Source organism: Sprattus sprattus (genome assembly GCF_963457725.1).
Source record: "Sprattus sprattus genome assembly, chromosome: 3".
Taxonomy (NCBI): Eukaryota; Metazoa; Chordata; class Actinopteri; order Clupeiformes; family Clupeidae; genus Sprattus; species Sprattus sprattus.
The window spans coordinates 18794433-18815260 of record NC_137922.1 but is presented as its reverse complement, the minus strand read 5'-3'; the positions used below and the strand labels follow the sequence as shown (position 1 = coordinate 18815260).

At 46.5% G+C, this 20828-nt stretch overlaps 1 protein-coding gene across 1 annotated transcript in view; it reads left to right on the top strand.

Moving 5' to 3' along the window:
* unc5cb (unc-5 netrin receptor Cb) overlaps positions 1-20828 on the top strand; it is a gene marked incomplete at its 3' end in the record, with an annotated part of 155429 nt that overhangs the window by 103345 nt on the left and 31256 nt on the right. The window contains exons 5-7 of the mRNA XM_080833862.1: positions 15568-15748; positions 18315-18482; positions 18716-18880. Of these exons, the coding sequence (XP_080689988.1) occupies positions 15568-15748; positions 18315-18482; positions 18716-18880 (514 nt within the window). The remainder of the gene's footprint in view (positions 1-15567; positions 15749-18314; positions 18483-18715; positions 18881-20828) is intronic.

The window sequence follows — 20828 nt, the reverse complement described above, 5'->3', positions numbered from 1 at the left end:
ATTGAGAAAAGGATTGGACACGGAGTAGAGCCCGGCTCCAAAGCCCCGGCGTCCGGCACTGATAAAGTGCCTTGGCATGAAGGCGGTCTCCTCTGAGTGTGTTTTTACCAGTCGACGCTCCCTACGCCATGAGAATACAAGCGTGTACATCAGCATAATGACAAAAGGCACGCTGGACCGGCACGAAGCAGCACTCTGGCAGGCCCTCGTCCATGTGTGGCTCTCCTTAAGTCGAGCAACAATTTGCGGAAATCCTGAAATTATACATCCTGCGGGGGAAGCTTAGGAGAGTCATGCTGAGTTATTTCAATGTGAAAGCTTCGGAGATAGGTTTTTCTGCCCCTTCTCCTCCCTGAGAATAATTGTCTGACAGTGTTTGTGTGGATGTGTCTGTGTTTCTCTGTGTGTGTGGATGTGTGTGTGTGTGTGTGTTTGTGGATGGCTGCTATTATCATCATGATATTTCTCTTCAACTTCCACTAAACCAGAGGGAATTTAATAACAGCAGTTGGGTATAGTTCACACAGAGCAAATATAAAGTCACACTCACAAGTGTTACGCAATTTGGTGGCATTCCCTGAATACCACAGATTCAAGGAAGAGATGCTGTGAATATGAATAGGCTGTTGGAATTATTCTGCAATTGTTAGGCCTGCTTGCCTGGTGCAGTAATCTTTACACATGCACAAACATTTGGCACTCTCTAGAGAATCTCTTGGTTGTGCTTTTAAAATGTGTTTTGGCATCCAGAGGATCTGGACAGGAGTCTGAAATCATAATGTTGTTGAGGCCTGTAGAGAGAGGTTTGGTCCCCCAGGTTTTGGACAAATTGCTGTGCAGTTGATGTGATGGAGGTCTGTGTGTGTGTGTGTGTGTTTATGCGTGTGTGTGTGTGTGTGTGTGTGTGTGTGTGCGTGTGAGTGTGTGTGTGTGTGTTTGTGTGTGTGTGTGTATTCTATCCATGTGCAGTTGTGTGGTTGTGTGTGTCTTTTGCTGTGTATGCAGCCCTATATCATCATGTTTTGTAGTTATTTGGTGTGTGTGTGTGTGTGTGTGTGTGTGTGTGTGTGTGTGTGTGTGTGTGTGTGTGTGTGTGTGTGTGTGTGTGTGTGTGTGTGTGTGTGTGTGTGTGTGTGTGTGTGTGTGTGTCTGTGTTATTTGCTTCTGGGTAATTGGGCGCATTTACTCAGACGAGCCATGTGTTCTGAGCAGACTGGAGCTTGGATCTCGAGTTTCCCTGGACTCCTTTCAAAGGCTTACAACTGACCCGGAAAAGTCGAGTTAAGTGACTGGAACCTAAAGGCCTTTATTTCGAGTTAAAAAAATGCTGACTGAACAAACGGAGGCGAATGGGGTGGAAGCCATTCTTCTCTGCTGTTAAGTCTGGGGAAACCATTCTAGGCTTCTGGAGTGGATGAGAGAAAGTAGACTGTGAGTCTGAATACGTCCAGAATTCTGCCTCAGTGCCTGTGACCAATACAGTAAGAACAAAGTGATTATTATTCGGTCATAAAGTTGTTACATGAGCTAGCTGGATGTGCTACAGGCTAAACTTAAACAGACTACAAGCAATTGACTATATCTTCATGTCCGTCTTGCTACAAGCAATTGACTATATCTTCATGTCCCTCTTGCTTAAAGAGATGCAGACAGTATCTGCTGCTGTTAGGGGGAAATAGCATCGCGGCAGGCGTGAAAATGGCGCCGGTGGTAGAGATTCAGGATGGGTTTGTCGTAATGAGAGCTGTAACGAGTCAGAAATGAAATGACATGCATCACGCGAGCAGCAATAAGGGCCTCTTCTCTCAAGCAGGCGGAGTAAATACAGCCACCCTGAGGGCCTGAGAGAGAGAGAGAGAGAGATAGAAAGCGAGACAGAGAGACAGAGAGAGAGAGAGAGTGAGAGAGAGAAAAAGAAAGAGAGAAGGAGAGAGAGAGAGAGAGATGCGACACTCGCGTCATCCTTTCTCTTCCCTCAATGCTCTCTCTGCACTTGTCCCTGCTTCCTCGGTCCCCAACACAGCTCTCGCTGCCTCCTCCTCCGCCGCTGACACATCAAAGGCAAATTTGTTTTGCCTCAGCTTAAGTGCCGCCCGAGGGGCAGGGGGGGGGGGGGGGGGGGGGGATTGGTTGTAAGACCCCACACTCTGTCCTGCCCAGGCTTTTTAGACAGGGAAAAGTGGTCAATGTTTGATAAGGAGGTTAGGGTTGAACACGTGCACAGAGCATCCACAGAGACCAATGTACAGCATGTGTACCACAGGTGACACAAACTGTCAGATGCTCAGCAAAGAGCCTCCCTCCCCCTCATTAATAAAAGACCTAATCTGCGCATGAACGGAGGAAGAGCTGACAGAAAGAGAACAGCATTTTAGAGAGAGGAAAAGGAGGGAGAGGAAGGATAGGGCTGCATGATTGGGCTGCAGACTGTGAGAGGCAGAAAGAAAGAAGGAAAGAATGAAAGAAAAAGATAAATAATCTTGAAATAGCAGGGTAGTTAAGGTAAAAAAAATGCACTTTTGGTTAAAAGCATCTAACTGGCGTTGTTTACCATTCACTCATGCAGAAAAAATTTGGACATGGATCACTTGAACCAAGCCTCTGTAGCAACAGATACGTTGTTTTTTGCTACCTGTAAAATGCAAATAATGGCATAAATATGCTTACATATCCTACATACACATATTCATACGCAAGTATATAGAGAATCAGCCTGCACAGCCAATGGATTTTAGCTTTGTGTCATGGCAGGGGGGCAGAGGAGCAGCCTCAGTTCCATTACTGGACGCAGGTCCTGGATCAGTGTTCATTCTGGTTGATCCTGGATCTTGAGCTGAGTGTTCAGCCTGGTTGGTCCTGGATCTTGAGCTGAGTGTTCAGTCTGGTTGGTCCTGGATCTTGAGTCTGCTTTCTGCAATCAGAGAAGTCAACTTCCAGGTTTACCTGAAGTCATTGCTGTCTCTTGGTCCCTGGATCTTTAAGTCATTGCTGTCTTTTGGTCCCTTGATCTTTGCACTAGATCACGTGAATTAACCTGAATCAAGCATGGCCTCCTGTACTAGCAAAACTATGTGACGTGCAGAGTGGACACAAAGCTGTCCTTTGTGGTCAGTATCTTCATGCCTTATACATGCCTTATAAATGCCATCCAACTACTAGGAAGGGAAGCTACCACATTCAGAATTGAGGAAAGTGTGTGTGTGTGTGTGTGTGTGTGTGTGTGTGTGTGTGTGTGTGTGTGTGTGTGTGTGTGTGTGTGTGTGTGTGTGTGTGTATGTGTGTGCCTCTCCACATTCGAGAGATAGATAGATAGAGAGAGAAAGAGTGTGTGTGTGTGTGTGTGTGTGTGTGTGTGTGTGTGTGTGTGTGTGTGTGTGTGTGTGTGTGTGTGTGTGTGTGTGTGTGTGTGTGTGTGTGTGTGTGTGTGTGTGTGTGTGTGTGTGTGTGTGTGTATGTGTAGCACCCATGGGGACAAAGTGATAGCGCCGTCTGGAGAGGACATGAGCACTGTCTCACCCTGCCAGCGTGAGGAGGCAGGTATCTGCATAGTTTTACATGTTGCTGATGCTGCTCAGTGTGGCCACCGGAGACTAATGGTCAGAACCTCTGGCACAGGTGTTGGAGTTCTAATTTCCATCTTCCATAGCATGGCAGCTGAGGAAACATGGGTTTCATTTGCACATGGGAAGCACCACAGCAGTGCATGACATCGCAGCAGAACTACAAGTCCCAGGCATTGGCAGTGTTTCATGCCTTTACTGGCTGCGATGTCACATCCTCTTTGCTGGTAGTAGGAGGAGGCTTAGGATACATGAAGCATTTTACCAGATGCCACTGATGCCTTCTTAGCTCTTGTAGACAGACCTGTGATAGTCCCACGGAATATTGTGGAGCTCGTTGAGAGATTTGTTGTCTTGATGTTCGACAAACAGAGTGAGTTGTGCAGAGTCAATGATGCTGGGCAACACCTGTTCTGAAGGAAATGTAGGTCTATTGAGAACATACCACCTGCACAGGTTGCCGTAGAGCAGCATATTTATAGAGCAGCATGTCAGGGTGGACATGTGGTGGGTCAGGTGCTGCAAAGGGAACCAGGACCAGGTGCCAGCTGAATGGGGTGGGTGGGGGGGGGGGGGGGGGGGGGACACACACACAATAGAACAGGCCAATCAGATTGAATTGCAGGAAGGCAGAAGATTATGCAAGTTCTAGCCTTCAAGTGTACAGCACTATGCCGTTGTGAAGGAGGATGTTGGCAAGATTAACTATGGAACTCCATTTTAGAGATATTGCTGGATATCGTGTGACTTTAATCTGAAGAGAATGAATGTTATGGTAAAGCATTACTTACTGTATCTGTAATTACATTTGGACTTTTTGTAGCCACATCTTTGACTGTGTAAAGAATGTGCAAATTCGAATCATGTGAATCTGCTGTACAATCAAAGGATGAGAAGGACATGTTTCAGGGATAACAAGTCAAATACAGTTCAAGTGTTGTTTTAACTTTCCCCAGAGGCAACCAAATTCAGTGATCCTTATCAGATTTTGATCAGTAGGGGTCAGTGAAAAATTGGGCAAGTTTGATGCTTTTAACCGAAAGTGGCCAAAAATGGGTCTTAGGCCACCCTACTAAAAAGGCAAGTGAAAAGACAGAGAGGGAGAGAGAGAGAGAGAGAGAGAGAGAGAGAGAGAGAGAGACATACATAGAAAGAGAAAATAGTTCACTTGAAAACATTTGTCTCCTTCAGGAAAATGATAGCACAGCTGCTGGAGACAGAGGAGGTCTGAATGAGTTGCAGCTCCCTCTCCCTCTATTTTTCTCTGTCTTTCTATTTTTTTCTCTCTCTCTCTCTCTCGCTCTCTCTCTTTACCTCGTTTCTCTTAGAGCAAACAGATGGACCATCTCTGAGGCTGAGGCTGCATATGCCTCTACAGGAAAACACTCAAATCACTTGCAGTAAAGGGGAAAATGGCTCCATCCTCCCCTAGTGGATGTGAAGGGGAGGTTGGAGGAGGTGGGGTGGGGCAGTGGCCGCTGTGTCCGGGGAAACATGGAGCTTGGGTCCAGTGTTAATCTGATCCTGTGGCTTTGCCCTGCATGCGTTTTCTGCTACCCGGCAACAGGGAAACAATGTGATTGACATCAGAGCCCCATGTCATCCCTCGGCCAGACTCTGATTGTGCTCTGTTGTCAGGGTGATGTCCCTTTCGTCATTCATGTTGTCTTTGGTCCAGCTTTGTTTGTGGCAGATGACAGCAGACGGATTGATGCCAAATGTCCCGCAGATATGCATTTTAGAGATGTCCATCCCTCTACAGTAACAACCCCCACCAGCCCTCACACACCCCCAGCCCTACCCCCCACTCCAACCTGCTGTGTCCGAGGGGATTATCGACATTTTATCATAAATGAAAAATCCATGAAAATGGGGAATGATCGTAATTACAAACGCTGTAATCTGAGATTACAGAGGTACCTCGTATAGCACGAATGATGAGGATTATGTAACTGGGTGGACTAAAGGTCACTTTTCATGTAATCAGAAATGTGTAGTTCCATGATGAAAACACATTATTGTAATAGAGTATTGCCTGCGATGCAAGTCATCAATCATCTTGGTGTCATCACGATTACAGATCAACATGATAGTACTACAATAGTTATCAAGGTGCCGTAATTCACTGTGATACACTATTGCATCCAGCACATCCATTCCACCGAGGAGGCACTGCAACTGTGCGTGTTTTTGCTGACTAAAAATGGATCGGGCCATAAACACACACATTCTCTCTCGCCCACATACTTAGCAACCTCCGTAAACAAAGCAGTTGGACCAGGATTTCATACCGCGGGTCGTAGAGCAGTTAGGGAAAATCGTTATCCTCCGTTCCGGTAAGTTCTGTCTGTCGCTCTGTCATTGGGCCTTTTGATCCCTAAAAGAAGGATGCCGTTGAGTTTCCGCTCTGAGTCTCGCAGATACACTCCCTCTTCCTACCCACTTATCTGATGTTACGCCAATTTCTGCCAGCTCTGCACACACTCGCACTAAGAAAACAAGCTGCAGACATTTATCTTGGCTCCCTCTCTCTCTCCACCTCTCATTCCCTCCCTCTCTCCCTCTCTGTCTTCCTCTCTCTCCCTCTCTCACTCCCTCCCTCTCTCACTTGTCATTACCAATGCGGCTTTGGCCAGAAGTCTGAAAATACTAGCATGTGAGGTTTTTCGGAATAGCACAGCAGTTGGGTCACTTGCATGAATCATGGGCTGTGAACACATTAAGGTAATTCATCCAAGTCGGAGGATCGCGGAAACAAAACATATGCTTTCATTCCCATTCATTTCCAGTGCACTTCATCACGACGGCAGGAAAAAATAATCCTGAGCGACTCCTGCTCTTGGTCAGGACTGTTGTTTTTGTTCCTCGCTCTCGTCTGGACAAGCTTGTGGGATCACTAGGTGCAGAGGAAAGGGGAGGGTTGTGAGAAAGAGATGCAGAAAGAAAGACAAAAAGGAAAGAAAGAGAGAGAAAGAAAAGTGTGGGGTTTTGTGCGAGAAAGAGTGATTATGTGTGTGTGAGAGAGGTAGAGATAGGGAGAAGGAAAAATAGATATATAGAAGGAGGAAGAGAGGGAGACAGAGAGTAAAATAACATGTGTGTGTGTGAGAGGCAGAGATAGGGAGAAGGACAAATGTATAGATAGATAGAGAGAGAGAGAGGGAGAGAGAGAGTAAAAGAACAGCTTCTTTGTGGCCCTGTGAACTTTTCAAGGGCTCTCCAGGAGACGAGCGCAGGAGTAAATAGTAAATGGCTGTCTCTTCCCAACACTCCACTTCTGCCAGACCTCCTTCTGCTAAACTCATAAAGGAGACTCAAAGCTCTTCACACAAAGGGCACACTATATTTCTCCACCTCTTTCTCTCTCTCTCTCTCTCTCTCTCTCTCTATTTCTCTCTCTTGCTCTTTCTCCCTGTCCTTCTCACCCTGTCTTTCTCTCAAACTCTCCATCTGCACTTTGTCCCCCTCTGTCTTACCCTCTCTCTCTCTTTCTCTTTTCTTATCTACATGCTCGCCCTCCCTCTTTCCCTCTCTCTCTCTTTTCTCATCTACATGCTCTCCCTCCCTATCTCTCTCTCTCTCTCTCTCTCTCTTTCTCTTTTCCTTTTCTCATCTACATGTTTTTCCTCCCTCTCTGACTCTCTCTCCTGCTCTTGTCTCATCTACATTCTCTCTCTCCCTTCCTCTCTGTCTCTCTCTCTCTCTCTCTCATCTCGTCTGTATTCTCTCCCTCCCTCGCGCGGCTACTCACTTGTCACCACTCCTGGGATACGGTTGGGCTTTCCGAGTCGACACACTGTGTGCTCGGAGACTGCTGAGCCGGTTGTCATGGAAGCAGGGCTTTTTCATCCAGGCAGCTCCTTGGCCTTGCCGGGGTCCTGCCGTGTCATCACTGGGGAGCGGGTTGTTTCCGCGGCTGCGGGGGCTACCGGGTCCCCCTCGCACCTCCACAAAGCGACCCAGGCCGCCTGGCCGAGGCCAAGGAGACGGCAGGAGGAATGCGGCCACCCCGCTGGGTCCGGGGTCCGAGGGCAGTGCATGTTTTCTTTCTCATGCTGATGTGGTGTTGACGGCCACATTATTCCACTGACATGGGAGACCACGCAGTGCTTTGTGGATGGATCTTGGTTCGGATAATGCCTTAGCTATGTGACTCTAATATCAAAGACGTCATGGGTTGCCTGTCTTGGATATGAATTTGAAAGTGTCTGGGTTGTGTAGCAAGCACACACTCACATACACACACATACACACACATACACACACATACACACACACACACACAATCACTCACAGCATACAAAGACATGCACTCACAAACAGAATTGGCAACTATACACACTCAACCACACACACACACAAACACACCATGGAATGTAATAAGACACAGATGGCAGGTCCATTTAGTGTGATAAGCAGGTTGGAATTTTCATTTTATTGAGCCGTTAAGCAGGAGAGGCCGCAACAGGCCCAGATGAAGTTCATCCCTATTCCTAACGACCGGCGCAGCGTGCCGAAGGTGATGAGTGCAGCATCTGCTCTATAAGTTAGCCCGGTTAACAGCTGTTCAAGAGTATGCGCGTACACTCATACACACACACACACACACACACACACACACACAGACACTGACAAAAACAGGTAGAACCCGGTACACACAACAAACCCACACCTACACACTCAGCAGTTTTTTAAACATCCTTACTCATACAAATGTACACTCACTACTCACACATACTCACTCACTAACACACACAAACACACGCACACACACGCGCGCGTACATGGACACACCCTGCCTCGTTCTGCACTGAGTATGATGGATGAGACTGCTATGCACCTTAAATGTTATTTAGATCAACTGTTCATTTAGAGCTCATTAGTGTGCCTTCAGCTCCTCAGTACTGCTTCATCTCCCAGTGCAGATCCCTCTACAGGCCTTCTGAAAGAGAATAATACCGGCAGAGAATCCCTGCCTCTCTTCACAAACAATTTGCAACTTAATGGAGACTAAACACAAACAGCTAGTGAGTCAGCACCCTCTCATCCACACCTGCAGCTATCTGTCTTTCTATCTATCTATCTGTCTGTCTGTCTGTCTGTCTGTCTGTCTGTGTCTCTCTCTCTCTCACATGTTCTCCTTCTCTCACACTCTCTCTTTCTCTCTCTGTTAGTTCCATCACACTCCTGGGATACTAGTCTGTGAGGCAAAGAGAAGGCTGGGGTCACCTTGTCAGAGAACAGTAGAGTGAGAGTAGGTGAGAGGTGTATAGAGAAGCGTGTGTGTGTGTGTGTGTGTGTGTTTGAGAGGGTGGACAGCAGGAGTGAGAATAGGTTCATTAAGAAGGACCCTAGGGGCAGGGGGAGCCAGACGGGTCCTGGCGGAGTTGCGTAACCAGCGGCAGGCCTCCAGCTCCCAGGCCGTCAGTCAAACCCATGTTGCTGTTGGAGCCGCTGTTCACTTTGACAGATCCAGCACTCACCCGTCTGTCCTGCTGTCTCTCTCTACCTCCATCTCTCTCTCTTTCTCTCCCTCCCTCTCTCTCTCCCTCTGTCTCTCTCCCTCCATCTCTCTCTCCCTCCCTCTCTTTCTCCCTTCACCTCTCTATCTCTCTCTCTCTCCATCCCTCTCTATCTCTTTCTCTCTCTCTCTCTCTCTCTTCCTGCCTTTATACTCTCATACTGCCTCTCATGTTCACACTCCCGCTCCCACTTTGTGTATCTTTGAGTAACAGACCTACTTTTTTAAAAGACTACTCAGTCTGATGATCTAGATTCCCTGTCTTTTCTTTCTTAGTTTTAATTGTTGATGGTGGACTGATCATGACAGGACATGACATCACTGCTTGTAAAATTGATATTGGTGATATAAGTGATTATTGTTGTCATTCTTTCGAATGACATCACGGATTATCGGGACTACATGTCACAATAATGATATCACTAGTGACAGTATGACTCCGTGGTGTCCTGACTAAGTAAAAAATGGGGGAATGATGCTCCCTAAAGATCCTGTGTGACTACAACTTGACCAGTTCACTCAGTGTCTCAGTGTTGACTTCTGCCCTCTGAAAAACTGCATGATTACATTCCCAGTTTCATAGCCATTGAATATCTATTCAATAAACACTGGCGTGCAGCCCCTGCACATTCAAAGCTATTAATATTGACACACTTTGAGTTGGCAGATATTTGGATATTTTTACTCCCCGCAGATGTGAACTTTTCCGCATACGAAAGCAGATGAATCATTCAGGACTTCTGCTATTTGGATCATTCCAGAGCGCATAATGATCGGATCCATCGGTGCGTTTTTTGTGAAAAATCAAATTAAATCAATGAAAACAAGGCCTTAGCTTGAGAAAATTCACAGTGCCCCTGAAGAGGGCTAACATTAATGTTTGCTGAGGAGAGGTGGGGAAGAGGCCAGAATCACAAACCGCCCTCGTCGCACTTTCTTTTCATAGGGAAAAAATCCGCATGGAAAAGCGGCGCTATGAATTATCTCTTTTCCCAGTCTGTACTTTTTACCCTCTGCAGTTTGTATTTTCCTCCATAAATATACATACATCATACTTATGTGCTTTCATACTATCATATCCTCTTTCTTGGGATTCGCCAATGTTTTCCCTACAGGAAATGAGCAATATTCAAGCCATCCATTTGATACCGGTTATCAAGCAGACATGGTAACCATAGCGAATTACTTGTTCGGTGGTGAGCTTGGGAGGGTGTGGGTAGCTGGCAGAAGCCGCATGTGACAGTGACTCTGCCAGTAGATAGGTTTGGTCGCATGACAGGCACTGGCTAAAAATAAGTGAAAATAAATTACTGTGTGTGTCGGTGTGTATGATTGTGTGTGTGTGTGTGTAAGTGTCAGAGACACGCCGGTCCTGCCTGAGCGACCTTCAGTGTTAATTAGGACATCTGTGCTTGGGCCATCCGCTGAGGCATCCCAGCACCTCTCCCAACAACACCTATTCATTACCACCTCCACTGCACTCTCCAGACCATATAGAATGTGTGTGTGTGTGTGTGTGTGTGTGTGTGTGTGTGTGTGTGTGTGTGTGTGTGTGTGTGTGTGTGTGTGTGTGTGTGTGTGTGTGTGTGGGTGTGTGTGTGTGTGTGTGGGAGGGAAAGAGAGAGTAAGACCGAACTAGATGGAGAAACAGAGAAACAGAGAAAAACGTTGGCCAAAGAGGAATGGTAATCATGAGGGAATGAGATAAAGAGAGGGAGTCGGAGAGAGAGAGAGAGCGAGAGAGAGAGAGAGAAAGAGAGAGCGAGAAAGAAAGAAAGAAAGAGAGAGAGAGAGAGAGAGAGAGAGAGAGAGAGAGAGAGAGAGAGAGAAGGCACCCTGCCCATTCTATCTGTGTCTTGGCAGCTCTGGTACCAACTGTGGACTCTGTGGGGTCCATCGCTCACTGATTCTGTTAGTAACTCTAATAGAGGAGAAATGTTGGACTTGTCTTCTATGAAATATTGATCAAAAAAGCTCTGTTCAGAAAGATGTTGCGTTTGAACTGATTTCATTTGCTTTTATTGTTGTGAGTGGTAAACATGGTCAAAAATGAGCCACATACTTGAAAACCATTTTAAAAAGAGTGCAATTTGTTAGGATTTTTTTCCCCTCGTTTGGGTTTAAATAATCTTTCTCACATGCTTGGCCTGATCCCAGCCACTCATTTGACAGAGGTCCTTGGATGCTAGCCGACGGTCTGCACTGCATACTGTTCTGAATGGAGAAAATACGATAAACATTATTCTGCTTCTGGGAGAATATTGCCTGTCATCAAATCAGGAATCCTTTTACTGGTTGCTGGGGAGACTGGACAATGTTGCATTCTAGTAAGTGTATACTTCCATTTCTCAGCATGGAGACAGCAAGAGAATGCATACTGCTTAGAATGTCCAAGTCCAAGGCTCCCATAGGATGGAGACAGGATGGGAATGCTGACTATCTCTCTCATCTGGCCTTAATCATCTTGAATATTATTTTAATGATGGAGCCGTTTAGAATCATAACTGTGCTCCATTAAAATATTAATATCAGGTTTGGCCTCTTCTTTGCCCTGTCCTTGCATGCAGTCACAAATCATTTTGTAAATGGGACGGAACACAGGTACACACACACATACACACACACACACTTACACACATGCATGCAAACACACACAAGCAGTTCATGCACATTTCTAGACACACACACACACAGACACCCCTGCACAAACAAACACAAACACACATACACACATACATCCACACGCAGTAACCCGAATGAAAACAGATTGAGTTTAAATCTGGTAATTGGCCCCTTAAGTATTTGCCGGTTTGCTGTAATGACCAGTGGTAGTGTGGATTTATTTTCTACTGCCGCTGAAGGGCAAGACAGGCTTCTATCAGGCCTGTGGGCTCACTGCCGTCTGTCTGTCTACCTGTCTGCCTGCCTGACTGTCTGCATACACCTCCCTCGCAGACAGACAGGATTGGGCAGAGACAGAAACAGAAACTGCAGAGAGGTAGATGTCAATGCTTTTCGATTCCCTGCTAGAGCCTCGTCCATCCGCTAAGACCAGATGGGATCATATAAATCAATTTTAGGTGGCCGTCTAAACTATGTGAATCCCCTTCTGCGATTGTTTAGCTGCAGTATTCTAGTACAACAGCCAGTGTGAACTCTCTTGGGATAGTAGTTATCACATTGTATAAACGACTTACTGCATTGTTCAAACACTACATCATCCAAACTCAGTTAATCTTGGACACCAAGGCAGCCTGGAAAAGCCTCATGAGAACTAAGAGGAACTTAGAGAGACTGAGGGAGACTAAGGAAGCCTGTGGAAACACTGTTTGCCAGCCTCTGTTTTTTTAGACTCTGGGAGATTCAGAGAGACTTCGAGAAAAGTTTGACTCGGAGAGAGAGAGAGCTCAGATCTTGTGACTCAGAGGCTCTGTTGCCTCTCCTCCTCCATTATTTGCTCCATGGCTCTACCCATCCTGCTGTTTTGCCTCTGCGGAAGAACTCGGCTCTTTATGACAGCTGACACGTGGCAATTTCCCCCCGTTAATGACAAGAAATGTGCCAATTATGGCAGCAGACGTCCTGTGACAATCAGGCCCAATAATGAGTCTTGCACATTTTGTGTGTGTGTGTGTGTGTGTGTGTGTGTGTGTGTGTGTGTGTGTGTGTGTGTGTGTGTGTGTGTGTGTGTGTGTGTGTGTGTGTGTGTGTGTGTGTGTGTGTGTGTGTCTGTGTCTGTGTCTGTCTGTGTGTGTGTGTGTCTGTGTCTGTGTGTGTGTGTGTGTGTGTGTGTGTGTGTGTGTGTGTGTGTGTGTGTGTGTGTGTATCTGTGTGTGGTTGAGTGGGAATTGAGTTTGGATGGGGTGTTGACAGGAGATGCCAACAGGAGAATAGAGACACAGTGCCTTCGCTCTGCTGGTGACAGAAGGGATGCTATTTTGTGCATTTGTGCCCGAATGTGTCCAAGAGAGCACCGGCACTCCCTTTTCCCATTAATGTTAGATTCTTACAAAAAATATAGAAAGATAGAAGGGTGAATTATGTAGGATGTAAGATGTACTTTATTACTAATTATTACTTATTATTATTACTAATTATACTAAATTCTATATCCTAGGCAAGGGTGAATGTTGTATGGTGAGCTCACCCTTTCTTCCTTTCTGTCTCCCGTCTCTGCCTCTATCACTCCCTTTTCCTCTCTCGGTACGAAAGGCTGATCTTTTGTTGGGTTTTAATTGCTCTGACACGCTGACAGCTCTTCACATTGGAGCGTTGCACTCTGGGAGGTTTCTGCCTCTAATTGGTGGAGATGGACGTGATAATCAGCGCTTTGCCAAGTCAATCTTGATTACGTGTGTTATTCCCCCCCCCCCCATTCCACCCCTCCCTCAGAATGAAAGAGGGGGGAAGAAAAACAGAATTGTCTCACAGCGTTTTGTCTGAGTGGGACTAATTTGCACTTACTGTAATGGCTTTTATCTTTTTGTTTGGTAGGTCGCACTATGGCGAGGCCCTGATTTGATTGTAACAACATTGTTAAGTACAGAGTGGTATAGTGTAATATGTTCACGAAGGTTAAAGGAACAGTAGCACCATTGATAGTTTTTACTTTTTTTTCTACTTTTAACTTTTCCAAAGACAGCCTATGTGGGGTCTTGAACACACTCCAAAGCCATTGAGCTATACAAGAGAGCCTACGGGCAGAGAAGGTGGTCTTTTTGTTCAGTGTGTGGTGTTTTTGGTCAAATGTGTGATGACAAACAGGATGATGATGCTGCCTGAAGAGTGTTTTTTCTGGAGAGGTCACGGGGGGTCAGGTGGTCTGTGATGGTCAGTGTAAATGTAGGGGTCACGGGGGGTCAGGTGGTCTGTGATGGTCAGTGTAAATGTAGGGGTCACGGGGGTCAGGTGGTCTGTGATGGTCAGTGTAAATGTAGGGGTCACGGGGGGTCAGGTAGTCTGTGATGGTCAGTGTTAATGTAGGGGTCACAGGGGGTCAGGTGGTCTGAGATGGTCAGTGTTAATGTAGGGGTCACGGGGGGTCAGGTGGTCTGTGATGGTCAGTGTTAATGTAGGGGTCACGGGGGGTCAGGTGGTCTGTGATGGTCAGTGTAAATGTAGGGGTCACGGGGGGTCAGGTGGTCTGTGATGGTCAGTGTTAATGTAGGGGTCACGGGGGGTCAGGTGGTCTGTGATGGTCAGTGTAAATGTAGGGGTCACAGGGGGTATAGTTAAAAAGTGGTGGCTGACGATAGAAAACAATAAAAGTTGAACAATTAGTGTCACACCATGGCTCGGTGTACCGCATGAATAGCTGCAATGCTTCTCGCCTGGTTTTATATTTCTTGTGTTGTCTGGCAAATTTCTATTTTCTTCTCCTTTAATGAAGTATTTGATGAAGAGCATCACACTGTTACAGTTTCTCTCCCAGCATGCCAAAGGTACACGGGTTTCTGCCAGCACCACTTTTGGCAGCTATATTACATTGTCTCACCGAGTCTTTGTGTTATTACTTTTAGGGTCACTTGATGGATGTTTGCAGAGAAAAACAATGTCTGCCCGCGGTGTTCAGAATGCACATGTAGCATTCTCCCTCCACATTAATAAATGCCTACTTCACGCATACTTTTATTTCCCTTCAGACACTAAAAACGTTTCTGTCTGGATCTGAAAGTTGGCTCGTCGTCCCAGACACGTTTCCACAGCCAAAAAGTAACCAGCCGTAAATATAAAAACTAGATTAGACTTGATGTGGCCTTGTAATAAACACACAACAGGCTGTAGAGGTGTGCACTCTCTCTCTCTCTCTCTTTCTTCTCCCGAAATGTCCCTCTTTCCAAAGGTAAAGCTGAGATTGGTCCCCCATGACAATAGCTGCCAAAATCAGCCATCTGCCTGAGGTTTAATGGAGGTCTGAATCTATCCTCCTTCCTTAGGCGGAATGTTCTAGACCTGAAGTCTGTGTCCCGACATTCACAGACTGTTTTGAGGAAGTGCTGTCTGATTTACAGTCATATAAAGGTCTGGAAACTGTCGCACATTCTCCGGACGTGACCCCGTTGTTAGTTTCAATATCTCTGAAAGGCGCGGAAAGAGAGGAGGCTCCTCGTCGAGGAAGGTCAAGAATCGTGCCTTTTATTATTATTATATTCCTCCAGCTCCAGGAATAACACAGACGATCCCTCAGCCCAAGTGTCTGACGGCGCAGATTCTCTTTGTTCTGGGGAAAATAAAAAAGAGAACATGATGGGTATTGACGTTTTATGAGCCCTCAGCAGCCTCCCTATATGTCAACAGAGCTGCAGTGATGTGCTCTTACAGAGAGAGGAAAGAGGAGACCAGCTTCCAGAAAGAATCCTTTATACTTTTTATTTGAATGCGTCAAGGAACTTTGAGTAAGATCGAAATGTGAAAAAACATGAATGTGTAGCCCAACCTTTCTCTGCGAAGCCAGGTGCCTGATTTTCTTTTCTGTGTTTTCTTTAGGTGGAGTGGCTAAAGAATGAGGAGATCATTGACCCGGCTGACGATCGCAACTTCTACATCACCATCGACCACAACCTGATCATCAAACAAGCCAGACTGTCAGACACGGCAAATTACACCTGCGTGGCCAAGAACATCGTGGCCAAAAGGCGAAGCACCACAGCTACAGTCATAGTCTACGGTAACGACATGGTGTCAGGTGTCTCCTTGCACTTACTTGCCTTTGTTACTTTCTTATTTTTTTCCAGAACTTGTGAGAAGACTATCCAGAGGGGAAAGAGTTTGTTTTCATTATTTTTTATTGTTCTGTTTTCTATTTTAAGTTTATGGTTATTTTGGGTCAGCCAGCAGTCCAACATCTGCATTTGCTGCATGTTCCCATGTCCGCATACTCACATTTATTCAGTTTGACGAATATACAGTCAGTATATATTTCCAGGGAACCATTCAAATTTGGATCAGATTTGAATGGAATAACACACGGTTGTTGCTCTCAGGTTTTCCCTCCGGTTGAAGTGACTGAAGTGGCTTAAATGAAGTCATCAGTTATCAAGAGACTCTCACCTCTGGAGAACCAGATCCCAGAGCGGTCCACTCACTCCAACTGACCACCCACAGGAGACATTTGTCTGAAATCCACACCTTTAAAAAAGAAAAGAAAAAAAAGAAAAGAGAACTGCTTTTTCGGAGGTCTTTCAGATCTGCTGCTTTCAGTCAGGCGCTGCTTTCCAAAACCAACTCCTACCGTGTGCTGTCAGGTTTGAGCCCCCCAGTCTGTGCCAGCGCTTTTGGGCATATTGGCGTACGAGTGGAGTGGGCCAATTCCTCGTGCAAACAGGTGACAGCACCCCACCTGTGGTTTGTCAGGCCCCGCAGGGGAACTAAGCCTCTGTTTGACACGAGGCACTGGAGAGAGCACAGCTACTGTTGACAAAGTGGCTTCGCTTCCAGAAACACAATCTCCTGGGTCTCCTTCCCCCGGCCCTCCACGCTCTCCCCCAGACTGAATTAAGGACCTCGATACCAGAGCAGGGCTCCAGCAAATGGACACCATTTACTGCACAGAGAAATGGGGAGATATGCAGTGGTCTGCACCGCAAGAACAGCAAATACTTTATACAGCGGAACAAAACCGTATTTGCCCAGTCAAATACCCCAGGCTCTGGACAAGGAGACTGCCTATCAGTAGCAGTAGGGGGCTACTGAGTTTGTCTGTCCTCTGCATGAGCAGCTAAAGTGGATTAATAAGACCAGTGATGCTCTTTGGCTCAGGGAGCTGAGTGGCGAAGGGAAGCTGATACTGTCAGCCGGCGTGGGGTTCTCATAGTATCCACACTAAGGTCACAGGACTTACTTGTCTCCCTGTGTCACTGTGTTAGAGAGAAGAACCATTATGGAGGAATAATACTCCAGCTGGTCTATGAGAAGCAATGAAATTAAAACACTACTAAAGTAGTGGAGATGTGTGTGTGTGTGTGTGTGTGAGAGAGAGAAAGAAGGGGGACTCTAGCCACACACTTGTCAGATGTTGAGAGATCAGCAGGGTTTCAGCTGGAGGTCTTGGTCAGGCTTTTTGAGGGTCACAATCCACCGCTTGCTTACGCAGGCCAAAATGCTGGCAGAGAGGACACAACTGTGCCATGAAAGCAAGGGAGAGAGAGAGGGAGAGAGAGAGAGAGAGAGAGAGAGAAAACAGGGGGGAAAGAGGGAGAGAGCTTTGATGTCGGATGATCCGCGGACAAATGCTACAGAATCCGTCTCCTTCAGCAGGCTCCTGCATCATGTGGCTCAGGGGGAGGTTAGTCTCCATGTGCAGAAAGAGAGAGAGAGAGAGAAAGAGAGAGAGAGAGAGAGGAGCTCTGATCAGTGCTCCGTCCCCCCATCTCCACCACAACAAGGAGCTGCTGCAGAAGGAGACAGGGTGGTCAGGGATGGACAGAAAGAGAGAGGGAGAGAGAGAGAAACAAAGAAAGACTGAAAAAGATGGTGGCTAGGGAGGGGGAGGAAAGAAAGAAAGAAGTGAGGCTGTTTTTGTGTGTGTGTGAGAGATAGAGAGAGAGAGAGAGGGAGAGAAAGAGGGAGAGAGAGAGAGAGAGAGGGAGAGGTTGAGGGAGATAGAGAAAGACAGAGATAAAAAGAGAGAGAGAGAGGGAAGAAACCCCAAGATTTTAACAAGAACCGGCTCTGGTGGCTTTCTCCGCTCGGCTCAGACTTTTGGAGTTTTTTTCTCCGACGCATCACTTTTCTCCACAACCAGAGACCCCGCCTGATCACCAGCCCCACACGGGGGTCAAGAGCCAAACACAGCCCATCATCCCAGACACAAAACAGCATCTGTTCAGAGTTATTCTGGGCAAAATGATCTCTAGTTAAATCCGCAATTCGTTTTTCCCCCTTCTTCTTTTTAGATTTCTTTTTCTTCAGTTTTTCTCTCCAACAAATGGCATGCTGACTTCTCCCCCAAAATCCCAGCTGCAGAGAGTTATGTGGTGTAGAGTGACACATCTCTATGTATACAGCATATGTGTGTGTGTGTGTGTGTGTGTGTGTGTGTGTGTGTGAGTGTGAGTGTGAGTGTGAGTGTGAGTGTGAGTGTGAGTGTGAGTGTGAGTGTGAGTGTGTGTGTGTGTGTGTGTGTGTGTGTGTGTGTGTGTGTCTTTGCATGACTGTTTCTCCATGACCACAATTCCTCGGTATCAAAATGCCCACTGACAGACTGAGTCCTCCACCTGCTTGTGTTTCTGCAGTGAACGGTGGTTGGTCGACGTGGACAGAGTGGTCAGTGTGTAACACCCGCTGTGGGCGGGGATACCAGAAACGGACGCGCAGCTGCACCAATCCAGCGCCGCTGAACGGCGGGGCCATCTGTGAAGGTCAGGCCATCCAGAAGCTGGCCTGCAACCCACTGTGTCCAGGTCAGGAATTATCTATGACACACACACAAAGACACACACACACACACACACACGCACACACACACACACTGAGTAGGAAAGAGGCGGAGGAGATGTGACATCTCCCTTTCCCTCAGTCCCTCGCTCCATCACTCTTTTTATCTCTTAGTGTACCACCTACTCAGTCTTTTCTGCCTTCTTCTCTCTCTCTCTCTCTCTCTCGATCTCTCTCTCTCTATCTCCCCCTCCTGCAGTGGACGGTCTGTGGACGGAGTGGAGTAAGTGGTCTACGTGCGGCACAGAGTGCACCCACTGGCGGAGGCGTGAGTGTAATGCCCCCGCGGCCAAGAATGGGGGCAAGGACTGCGAGGGCACGGTGCTCCAGTCCAAGAACTGCACAGATGGCCTGTGTATGCAGAGTGAGTTGACACGCCCTCCTACTCAACTGCACAAACAAACAAGCAAAAACAATACCACACACACACACACACACACAACCACACACACACACACGCACGGACACACACAAATTCACACACACATACAGCTTGGCTGGTACAGACATCTGCACATGCACACCTAGTGTGCAAACACACACACGTCGTCCATACAAGCACATATGAAATGTATACACATAAGAATGCAGTTGAAATGAGCACACAGAAATATGCAGGTCATAGGTCTATGTGTTTAGCCATCTAATTTCTATACACCCACATTAACATACATAAACAGCATATATACACACACACACACACACAACACACCATTTGTCTTTAGATACCATTGTCCTCTGCACACCTCCCTCCTCTGTGTCTCTTAGTTGCAGATGGATTCAGCTACCTGCAAATATGATGTGACTTACTTTTTTCCATGACAACCACACACCATGTGATATAAATATATAAAAACATTTCTTCCTGGCACAAAAAGTAATTACCCTTTGACAGACCAAGGATTCAGGAGCAGCTGTATTTAAAACAAGTGATTATAATGTACTCCAAGGGAGAAAAAAATTACATCCTTAATTGCAGTACATCTGCGATTACTGTCATTTGAACCTTCTGGTGTCCCCAGAAGAATATACGCAGCAGTGAATGGTACTGTATGTGCATGAATTGGTTATTTTTGTATTGTTATCTTATTTATTTATTATTTATTCTGTTTATGTATTTTTTTCCAGTGAAGGATATTTCCTGTGTTCTGTGTTGACAAGTAAACACATCATTTATTCTACCTCTGCAGCTCCCTACTTCTCTCACCCTTTTACCAAGTGGAAAAAAAGGAGGGAGGAAAGTTTTTCTTCTTTTTTTTTCCAGGTCTGTTTTTTCTTTAAGCAGTTAATGCTTTGTAATCTTGCCATTCATCTTCACTCTAAACTCCTGAAAAATGTGTGAACCCTGATGTGGTTTGGCTTGAGGGGTTATTTTTTTTCCCAGCGTGTGGGTGTGGGGCTGAATGCTCGTTAAGCAGCGTTGTTATGTTTTTTGTTTTTTCTTTACGGAGAGACGAAAACACAACATTTCCATTGAGCTTACAGGGCGCTCCGCATTTCATTCATTATGCAATAAAGGTGGTGCTCCCTGGATGGCACGGATGGTGGAAAGCGGTTGCATGGTGGTATTTGGAGGAGATTTGAAAGAGTGGTTGTATAAACTCTCTGTGTGCTGAAGTGATGTTCAGAGTATTTGTCAACCAGTCCTCTCTGCCTATAAGCCTGTTGCTCAGGGCTATGCGGACACCATGTTAGAGAGAGCTGGGAGCTAAAGCACGAGTTGTTTGCCACCGACGTTCCCAAATGTTCCTTCGCCTTTTGGGCAACTACAGAAAGGAAGAAAAGAACAGAGAAGAGAGGGAGAGAGAGTGACTGAAGGGACACATGGTTCAGCACACAGCTCATGATAAACAGACAGATCTTCGTGTTCGTGTTGCTCCACGGCTACTATAAAGACTCCCCACTTACACTGGCAGAGTACACTGTCAAGGTTGGATGGCTGAATCACAAATATTACAGAGGAAGAGAGAGAGAGAGGGAGAGAGAGAGAGAGAGAGACTGAAAGATAGAGAGGGAGGGAGAGAGAGAGAGACAGTGAGAGAGAGAGAGAGAGACAGAGAGAGAGAGAGAGAAAGAGGGAAGACAGAGAGAGAGAAAGAGGGAAGATGTCACCACACTCTGTTTTTAGTTTCTGAGGTTGGTGGTGCGTTACTGTCGAGCGATGAGAGAGAATTAATTACCAGCATTGATTAATCATTGCTGTGAGGATGGCTCATGCTTCAGCAGCACCTTGTCATTGAGACCCCACTCCCCCCCATACTCCCCCCCCCCCCCCCCCAACACTTACACCTCATACACCCCGCCCTCTTAAA